Source organism: Arachis ipaensis, chromosome B2 (assembly GCF_059453495.1).
Source record: "Arachis ipaensis isolate K30076 ecotype BB chromosome B2, ASM5945349v1, whole genome shotgun sequence".
Taxonomy (NCBI): Eukaryota; Viridiplantae; Streptophyta; class Magnoliopsida; order Fabales; family Fabaceae; genus Arachis; species Arachis ipaensis.
This window is the reverse complement of record NC_142437.1, coordinates 116,416,978-116,428,063: the sequence shown is the minus strand read 5'-3', so window position 1 is coordinate 116,428,063 and position 11,086 is coordinate 116,416,978. Positions and strand designations below refer to the sequence as shown.

Below are 11,086 nucleotides of genomic sequence, written 5' to 3'. Positions count from 1 at the left end.
TGTTTTTGGAACTATTAAAATGGAAGCCACTTTTTCAATTCAAATGAACACTATTGTTTAAGAAATTTATAAAGTTGTTAAGAAATTAAAAAATCTATTCCATCGGTGACACTGTTAAAATTAAAACTGTAAAAATAAAACAAAATCAGAACACATGTGGCTAGATTAATTCTTTGACTTTTGAATTTTTCTACTAATCAATTTAACTGACAAAAATTAAAGATTCAAGTATTACTCTCAATAATAAACAAAATACTATTTTCACTTAGGGGTGGCAACGGGGCGGGTAGGGGCGGGTTTTTGCTCTACTCGACCCCGCCCCGCCCTACAGAAAATCCGCATTAAACCCGCCCCGCCCTACCCGCGGGTTGTAAAATGTTAAACCCTAACCCGCCCCGCCCCTACCCGCCCCTATAATAATTAAATCCAACAAATAAAATTAAATTTTAAAAATTATATAACCACCATTTACATACATAATATAAATTAAAGTAAAAATTTATATATAATATAATATTATTAATTATTTTACTAATTATTTTATATATGTTACGTATATTATATATTAAAAATATATATATTTACATATATATTATATACCGGGGCGGGTAGGGGCGGGTAGGGGCGGGTTCAACCTAAACCCGACCCCGCCCCGCCCCGCCCAAGAACCCGCCCCGTTAAAACCCGCCCCGGTGCGGGGGCGGGTAATTACCCGCCCCGAGCGGGTAGGGGCGGGGTGGGTACCCGCGGGTTCGGGTAGTGTTGCCACCCTTATTTTCACTCCATTATTTTTATCTATCCTTTTTCTTTTATTATATTTCTAGTCAAACTAGATAATGTCTACAAGTCTCTAAGCCTGACGCATCACTTTAAAAGGATACAAATGTATCCATGTCCATGTGCATGCAACCGTTCTAGTAACATGTATGTAGCATTGCTAATGAATGTTGTTCATATTGCATTCTGATCTCCTAATAAATTAAATAACCCCCCTTATATTTTACGGCTTGTGCATACATTATTCCTTACCTACATAAATCTTCACTTGAATGATGATCTACATTATGATCTTTTAAATATTTCGTATTTTATTTTCATAAGTCATAGATAATTTTCAAACAAAAAGAATGTCATAAAAAAAAACAAAACATATCACTTAATTCATATAAAATTCAAGTGATAAGTGCATTTTCTTTTTAGGATTTATTTGTGAGTGGTTTTTTAAGGTGAAAAAAGAAGAAAATTGTAGTGTAATTTTTATACTATAAACATTCTATTTTCCTCCCTTAGCAAGTATATATAATAATGATAATGGGTCCTAAATAAACTATAGAAAGCCCTTCTCTTTGCAACACTGTATAGCTCCATCATACATTTCATTTATGCCATACTTAAACTTGAAACCTGCATCCAACAGCTTTCTTGATGATAGATCACTGAACTTCAGATCACCATTTGCTGTCTCCCTTAACTTACTACAAAACAGTTAAGAAAATAGGTTATTTATTTATATTCATCAATAGGCTCGCTTTTCTTTTCTTAGTAAAATTAATAAATAAATAAAAGTGCTGAATAAACATTTTAGTGTACATTTTTTTGCAAAATAAAAATGTTAATGATACACCAAATAAACAAACTCATAAAAAAAATACTATTAAAATTTAGATTTTTTATTAATAACACAAAGGAAATGTATATTGGCTATTTAAAAAATTCTAATATCAAAATAGTGTTTGCTATAAAAAAACAATAAATCGGTAATTTTATGCTTAATAAAAACTTAATTAAAGAAAAAGGGGGTAAAAAAAAAATAAAAAGTGAAATAAAATATGGAACTTACTCGGGTAGTGAGATATGAAGGTGTGGGTATCTTTGAGAAAGTAATTGATAAACCTGATAGAATGATACTTGGTGGGAGGAACAAATGTACCTTCCATTAGCATTAGCATATTCAAAAAGAAATATAAGTGCATTGGCAGCATCATCTATATGCACCATGTATGAGTTGGTTAGATACTCGTATTTACTATGGTCTCCTGCACACAATATATATAAAAGTCTATGGATGGTGAGGAATATACGTACGGATTTATTCAAATTTAAAATTATTTTTAAAACAAAACATTTAATCAATGTAATATTAACATACATATGAAGACAAAAGATATATAATTGTACGTATATAATTTGACTAACAATTTTTTAGTTTAATTTTGATTGTAAAGTGTTTGATACATTCGTACAATTACATCCGTTTTTTTATATGATCGTTCACGTGATTAATATAAAAAGTAGTTATTTTTACTAATGTAATGTTATGTAATTGAATACACGTGTAAAACTAATTTATTGTGAGCAAAAGTATAAAGTCTTTTAAAATTAAACTCTTATTATAAAATGATGAGTTACAAGATTTTGAGAGAATTATCATGATAAAAGTTAGTTAATTATTATGACGAGAAAAAGTGTAAAGTCTTTTAAAAAATTTTTCCAGGTGTTTGCACTTTAAAATAAGATGATCTTTTTTAGATATTAGTCTCTCGATATTTATAACAAATTATTACATAGTCAACATTTAATATAAAAAAAATTCTAAAATTTTAAAAAATAAAAATATTTAAAATTCAATTAAAAAAATATCCAATCTAAATTTAACAAATGTTATTTTTAGCAAATGTTATATTGAATTTATTTAATAATTTAATTAAAATTATAATGTTAATTCTTAATATTATTGAATAATGAAGAGAAATTGAAATGCATACCTAATATGATGGCGAGTGCTATGTGTACGGATGATGGGATGTTGGGACAAATAAATGGTCCAACGACCAAAGGAAGAACCAAGCTCACAACTTCCAAACCATTGTTTTCTCCAAACTCCAATGCAGCCTTCTCAGTTAAGATTTTTGATACCAAATATGAAGAGCTTACAATATTGTTACCATTTTGGCAAACTTCAATTTCGCTCCATGTTTCTTCATCCACTGTTTCCAACGCATTCTTACCTAGGTTGCGTGACAAATACGATACATAATAAATACAATAATTTTACAAACCCATAAAATACGAATATAATAATATAAATATAGATTTAATAGTGTAATTAAAACTTTTAGAACCATTTAAATCTACAATAATTATGTCCTTCTAGAATTTGAAAGTCTCTACTAGAGTTTATGTGTCACTGCACCTAAAACTACTTGAGAATTTATTTTATGAACGTATCTTGTGAGAAATCTGAGAATAAGAAATCAATTCTTATCTATCACATACAACTACATCAATTCGTATCCGGAGTTAGTGCTGGTACAATAGAGATTAGCTTTTAATGCTATCTGAAATTAACTAGAGAGTTTTAGAATAAAGCTAGTCTCATGCTCATAATGTCTTTCAATTTTTTTTAGAGTGAATACTTATCCAATATTCGACAATTATCTCAAAAAGATAACGAGATTCTTAAGAAAAAAAAAAAAAAACAACTAATCCGATCTTTGATTTTTTTTTATTGATTAATTCTGTGCTAAAAAATATAATATTAACTTTTTTTTTGCACAGAGACCTCGTTGTCCTTTCGAAATAATTATTAGAGGTCGAATTAAATTTTTTTTGTCAAATATCTCGTTGTCTTTTGAAATAATTATCAGAAACTATTTTAGATTTTTCTTTTTTTATTAAAGATACTAATATTATCAGAGTGAAAAAGAGACTCTCTATGACTTTTAAGCAATTTATAATCCACCTAGAGAGATGGATGGAGTGCTACATTAAGAATAGAAAAGGAAGATTATATATATCCCAATTTAAATACAACTTTGAAGTATGCTAGAATATTGCAAGACAAAGGAGGCAGCTAGAAAAATAGAAGGAAAGGTTAGAGAGGTTATATGGAGGTACAGATTTTTTCAATGAGAAAAAAAAAAGAAGACACAATCCAAACTCAAAGTATATTTTGATGGATTTAAATTTGTCATTTATTTTTACTTTATATTATTCTGAGTTGGGTTCAAATTATACTTTGAATAAAATTCGGCCTAGTCCCAAATTATATTTTATAATTAAAATATATTTTAAAATGAAATTAATAATAAAATATTATATTTTTATATTTCAATTAATATTATAATATTAAAAATTATTATTTTAATTTTAAAATAATTTATTTTAGTATAAATATAATATCACATTTGTTAAATTTAATTTTTAGAATTCAAAATTTCTAAATTTATCATATAAAATATTAAAATTTATATCATTGTATACACTAATTTTACATCAAATCAATCTGATTAGTTTTCGAATCAATTTAAGATCGAATTGAATTCTTTAAAATAGATTCAGTAAAATATTAGAGAATTAAAGTCTAATCAAATATAATCCGATCCGAGTAGACTTATATGCACTCATATCCTATACTTTTTATGTTAGATAACTAACAAAAACTCAGCTAATATCCACCAATATCTAAAAAAATAAACTCAATATCCATTCACAATTTTTTTTTTTCGAACTTGCTCTTTTGCACCTTTTTTTTTTCCTTCTTCCTCCGAACACATCAATTTTACTTACCACCAAATATCTCCTACCTATACCACCAGCCACCCTTGCTAACTACCACCATTGTCGGCGCCAATCACCTCCTGCCATTGCTAATCACCCACTGCTACTAGTCACTATAAATTTTAAATTTTAAATATTAAATATTAAATTTTAAATTTTTTATTTAAATTTAAGTTTTTTATTTTTAATTTAAAATGTTTCTTTTTATTGTGAATTATTGACTAAACACTAAATCCTATTAGTTACCAGTATTTTTCCTTAACGAATATAAAATAAGGAATCTAACTATCTAAGCTACTCTTTGGTTAAAAGTTTTAATCAAAAATTAAAAATTTATAAAGCAATAACAGTATTTAATAGTTAACACACATATACCTATAAGCTAGCAATAAAATTTGAAGTATGAAAAAATTTTAAATGTACCTAAAATATTAATATTCTATTAATTTTAATTATTAATTTAAATTAATATATATATTATATATTGAAAAATCTGCGTTTTAGATACACTTCAAATTTTTTCTCTAAATATAATTATGCATGTATTTTTAGTTAAGAGGGATTGTTGTTACCATTATTGTACAAGACAGTGACAGCACTGGAAGCGTAAACCACTCTTCTGACAGTCTTAGAGCGAAGGCAAGCTTTCAAGATTCCAAGTGTACCTTCCATGGCTCTCTTTGTCACCTTTTCTTCCCCCTCTTCTCCATTCACATCCATTGGATGAGCAAGGTGGAACACCCCTACACACCCTTCTATGGCCTCGTCATAACTACCCACTTCTTCAAGCTCTCCATGGAACACTTTCAGCCTCTTCGATGCTCCTTCTAACTTTCTCAAATAGCTCAGGTCTTTCTTCTTTTCTGTCCATACATAAAATTAAATCTCAACTTTTCATTTCAATTATTGTAAAAGCTAATGATATTATACAACAACAAACTTTTAAATAGAATTCAAATTCACGACGTTTGAAAGAGAAAAAAAAATACTAAACCCAAGCTGTCGACTCTTAATTATTAGAGGTGAAGTTTGTTAAATAATTAAAACTAAATTTATAATAATAACTAATTAAGAAAAGAAGATTATAGTAGTTATATATATACACATACATACCCGTTGTTATTCCTTCATCATCAGCACTACTACTATGGCATCTAACGGTGGCTCGAACACAGTAACCACGTTGAAGAAGATTCTTAATTAGCCATGATGCTACAAACCCTGTCCCACCAGTTACACAAACGGTTCCTTTTCCCTCTTCCATTATTTCTCTCTTCGATCTGCTTCCTCTCTTTCCCTAGCTCTGATCTCCACTTTAATTTCTTCTCAGTGGCTGGTAAACTACATATATATATTATGATGATTTAAATAAAGGGTGTCACATATTTAATATGAAACATTTAATGCCATATTCACAGGCTATTCCAGCTATTATTTTAGGTATATTGTTAATAAATATATATATGGGTTGAATTAATGGTATTATGATGATTTATGATGCTAGCTGTACTATAATGTTACTTCTTCTGAAATTAAAGTATGTATGTATTCCCATTTTTTGAGGTGTTCTTTCATCGATCATTTAGTAGTTTATTGTGCCTCGCTCTTCGATCATGAATAATAATATTGCGTATTATGGATATAGGATTTGATTTTATTTATATTTTTAGTAACATATTTTAATTAACTCTCCATGATGTCATGTTTTAAATGTGTATGTAGTTTGATTCATAGAGATGTTTGCATTATGTCTAGTGTGTTCACAAATCATTCATTCCCAGATACGTTTTAATTTCTATGTTTTTATTAACAAGTTTTTGAGCTGTACGTTTGAAACTGAAATTTAGAAGAAAAAAGATACACACGTCTAATAAAATTCATCCCAAAAATGAAAAAAAAAAATAGATATTTTTAAATTTGGTTATAAATAAGTAGTGTTTAATCATAATTGCGTAAGTGAATTAAAGAAATAATTTTATAGCTTTATTTTAGATAGTTTAGATTAGTTGGACGAAATTATTTTTTTATTAAGTATATAAATTCCATTCATTTAATGTTACTTAATTTTGCTAAATGAAGACTAATAAATACTTATTTAAATGCAAAAGAAGTAAATACCTAAGTGGTTGTAACTTGTAAGCAAATTATATTTAATATGAATTTTATTATCATATACTTTAAAAATATAGGTTAAACATACAGATCATGCAAAAATATTTTAGTATTATTTATTGTAAAAATAAATTTTTTTACGTTTTTAATGTATAAAAATAATAAATAATGTTAAAATATTTTTTTATGAGATGCGTAATCCATACTTTTAGAGTACAGGATAATAAAATTCATTTAATATTAATGCCAACTTGATTTCATGAGCTTTAAAATTGCATGACGATCTTGTTATGTAAGTTAACATACATTTTTTTATGATGAACATTAAAGCCTGTTTCAGATATTTTTGAACAAGAGCCGAAAAATCAGTGCCCCTCCCAAAATCAAAAGACTAGTAGCTGTCCATGTCAGGGTCATGACATGGATAATGTTAAATACGAGTTTCTCTAATAAACATAAAATGACAAAAATAGCATTTGGTAGATGAGTCAACGTTTTTTAAATTAAAATATATTACTTGTTGCATAGAAAAATCTAAGAGTAGTTAGCATTTGTTACAACATCTTTTAGAGAAACGTAGTCTAAATTTACATTTTAATTATCATTCATGACGCAAATATACTTAATCTGGAAAAAGTATTTTTCTTATTCACAAAATGATAATAACTTAAAAGAACAACAAAACAAACCAGCCTATATCTCATTAATTTTGGGTTTCAAGGGTCAACGATACTAATTGAGTAACCAAGAAAAGGTGATCCCCTGTATATATTCTAATCTCCTCTTATAGTATTAGCTTATTATTATTCTGTTAGTCTTTGGCTCTTTGCAATCAAGATTGAAGGTTTTTTTGGCAACATTATTGAAATGTTCACCAAAAAAGCAAGGTGGATAAAACAAAACCAAAAGAAAAATAAAGACTAAATTTTCATTTTGGTCCTGAGATTCACGCGATTATTCAATTTAGTTTTTGAAATTCAAAATTACTTATATTAGTCTTCTAGATTTAAGTTCAAACACCAATATGATTCCTCGAGTCTTTTTAGTGATGATTAAGCAAATGGAGTGCTAAGATGACATCTTTTCAGCCATGCTGAATGATAAGTAAGTGACGTCATTTATTCTTGACACCCAAACAAATCAGAAATGAAGAATAGTGGAGGTAGAGAAGAAGAATAATACTTTATTTTGGGTCTCTATCGTTTCTTCTTCCTTCGTATACAAAACGACTACATTTCTGACTTGTTTGGATGTCAATGGTAAATTACATCGTTTACTGATCCTCTAACATAGTAAGGAGGGTGTCATCCCAACATTCCGTTTTTCTAATCATCGTCGAAAAGAATCGAAGGATCACATTGGTGTGCGAACTTAAATCTAGAGGACCAATATAGATAATTTTAAATTTCAAAGACCAAAATGAATAGTCGCGTGAATCTCAAGACCAAAACAGAAATTTAGTGGAAAAATAAGGAAGTCAAGAAACATATCACAAACCTTGGGAATGAAAATATATAAAGCTCTATCCTTTTATTTTATTATTATTAATTTTTTTGTCAAATGAAGCTCTATCCTTTATAGAGTGCGTTAGAGTTTTGTCACACCCACCATGAATATCCATCCTAATTTCTCTTAAAAAATTTTAAATACAAAAAATATATTTTATCCAAACGATATTTAAAAGTGTAAGTGTGCTGCAATCAAATGTTATGAATTGTGTGCCAAATTTTTTGCGATAAGGATGTACATAGATGGAATCGAATTAAATTTGAACAAACTCGTGATCCAATTTACACTTAAAATCTCATATTAGATTTGATATTGGTGTTTTTAGTCTTGCAATTCGATTCATCAATCTTTTTATTAGATCATTAATTTTTTCTCTCACTTTTTCATTTGAACTTTTCTTCTCCAAAAAGATTATAAATTAAAACAGACCCAAAATTAAAAAAAAAAAAAAAGAAATTGAAGCAACGTTAATCACTAATCAGTTAAAGAAAAAATACACAATAGCAGCAAGAATGAAGACTCAACGAAACAGCCGCAACAACACTTAAGACAACAATAATAAGCGTGATAAAGTGAGGAGATCTAGATGCAGCGCTGACAAAAAGGGAAGCAAATTGTGATAGATATCAGAGGCAGAAACAGAATAGTGAGCTATTGCACTAGCCAGGGAGGAGTAATGTGGGCCAAGGCCTCTTGCTAGGGAAGAGTAGTGGTGATGAAGGACTGAGGAGCGGCGTGTATAGCAACTAGCAATGACCAACAAAATGAAGAGAAGGTGGGCCAATGACGAGAAAAAGATGGAAGACTAGGAAATAGACTAGGGATGTACATAGTTCGGCTCGATTTAAAGATTTGGTCTAGACTCAAATATTTTAAGGATTAATTTGGCGTGATTTTACTGGGTTTAGAATTGGGTAAATGTCTCAAAAATAGATTCGGTCATTATTTAGGGTCGGGTCTAGATCAAGGCGAATTCGATTTCACCTGACTTATGTACATCCAAAAGAAACTGAAAAAGGTATATATATTTTAAATTAATTCTAATATTATGTTATATTAATTATAAGTTTATTGTTTTATTTTTAATCGTACTTGTTGAATTAGAAAAATGATAAAAAAAGCATCAAATTATAATTTATGGACAAATTTAAGTTCAAATATGGATATCAACTTCTCGATAACAAATTTCTTCTTTATAAATAAGTGTATCATAAATAAGTTTTTTTATAATTTTTTTTATAAATTATCGTTAAAGTTTTAAAGGTCTGATTTTCACCCAGTTTAAACCCATTATAATCATGGCCCGAAAATTTTTAGATTTTATCAGGTTTAGGATTGAATTGGGATCTAAAAAATAAACAAGATGTATATTTAAGATCGAATCTGAGTTAAGACAAATTCAGTTTCATCCTATTTATATGCACTCTTAAAATAATAGACTACAACATTGTGTTTGGACATTCAAGTTAGAGAAAAAAAATGAGACAAAGATTAGGAACCATAATTACTAATTATATTCTATATATATTATTTTAATTTTAACTTTTGATTTCTTAGACGAATCAATGTCATATTCTATTGCATCGGATCTACGTATATATTGACAAAATTTGATAATCAACAACAACAAACAATAACAACAAAGTCCTGACCCACTAGGTAAAATCGGCTACATGGATTAAATTATTGGGCTCTATCATGTATTATATTTACAGAGAGATCGTTTATATGTAGATTTCGTTTGACCACCTCATGGATGGTCTTCTTATGTCTTCTTCTGCTTTTCTTTCATCCGTTGTCCATCTTCCATCTCATCCACCCTCCTGATTAGGTGCTTTTTCTCTTCTTCTCACATATCTAAACCACCTGAGACACGATTCTACCATTTTTTTTACAATAGGTACTATTCCAACTCTCTCTTATATCTTCATTCTTTATTCTATTCAATCGCATATGAATACTCATCCATCTCAATATTTTTATTTCTGTCACACTTAATTTAAAGTGACAAAATTTGATATTCGATTCAACTTATTTTAGATCAAATAAAAAAAATCTAATAAAATTGTGAATTGAATAATATTCACAAAATTTGAATCGAATACAAATTCTACATATCTAATATGAATTTATTAAATTTTTGAAGAGACTTGTTTTTGGTTTGAGATAGCAAATTTTTGACAAGGCCATTGTGAGACAAACTCGTCCAATATCTTCTTTTTGGTGCAAAACAAGCAAATTTTCATTGACATGTTGAATGAGATATTATTGAAAATATATTTTAGAGAATTTGAAAAATGTATTTTAGCCTATTTTATGGTGGCTGACTTACTAACAGAGATACTAAGAATCATGCATATTATAGCCGATGGCTTCATTTAGAGAAGAAGATTACTGCAATGATTGTTTCGACACATAGACCTGTTAGAAGCTCCATTATTTTTATTTATTTATTTATTTATTTTTTATACCAAATTGGATACCATATGAGAAAGCAAAATTAATTTTGATGATTAAGCAATTTGACTTAGATTAGAAGAAATATAAAATTTTAAAAAAGAAAAATTTTATTGTGATGAATTAGAAATTAATTTTGATTTGTCTATTAGTTAAAAATAATGATGCAAATCGATAAATATAGATATTACTAAAAATTGTATTAATTGCATAGTTTGACTATATTCAAAGATAAAAAATTAATTAGTTGGTCAAATATTTTCACTTGAGATTATCAACTTACAACTCATACATATGTAAGTTGATAAACAAGTCATATTTGCAATGCGATTTCATTATCTATGAATTAGCATAAATAGATAGCTTGGCTAGATTAATTTAGTATGATGGAAATAACAATATAGTAAGTGTTAAAAAGAAAATTGTAAGATTTTTTAGTATTGTATCT

General features: G+C 28.1%; 1 protein-coding gene across 3 annotated transcripts; it reads right to left on the bottom strand.

The window, feature by feature from the left end:
• Positions 1-1,205: 1,205 nt before the first annotated feature.
• Positions 1,206-6,297, bottom strand: LOC107628541 (protein BRI1-5 ENHANCED 1). 3 transcript variants are annotated; one of them, XM_016331182.3, is made up of 5 exons: positions 5,674-6,297; positions 5,133-5,423; positions 2,766-3,008; positions 1,841-2,036; positions 1,206-1,475 (listed from the first exon to the last, which is right to left on the bottom strand). In XM_016331182.3, exons 1-5 carry the CDS (start codon positions 5,822-5,824, stop codon positions 1,328-1,330), a joined length of 1,029 nt encoding a protein of 342 aa, XP_016186668.1. In that variant the 5' UTR covers positions 5,825-6,297; the 3' UTR covers positions 1,206-1,327. The 3 variants fall into 3 exon arrangements, with proteins under 3 accessions (XP_016186668.1, XP_020971974.1, XP_020971975.1); XM_021116315.2 differs by having other exon boundaries at positions 1,841-1,907; XM_021116316.2 differs by having other exon boundaries at positions 1,338-1,471.
• Positions 6,298-11,086: the final 4,789 nt, after the last annotated feature.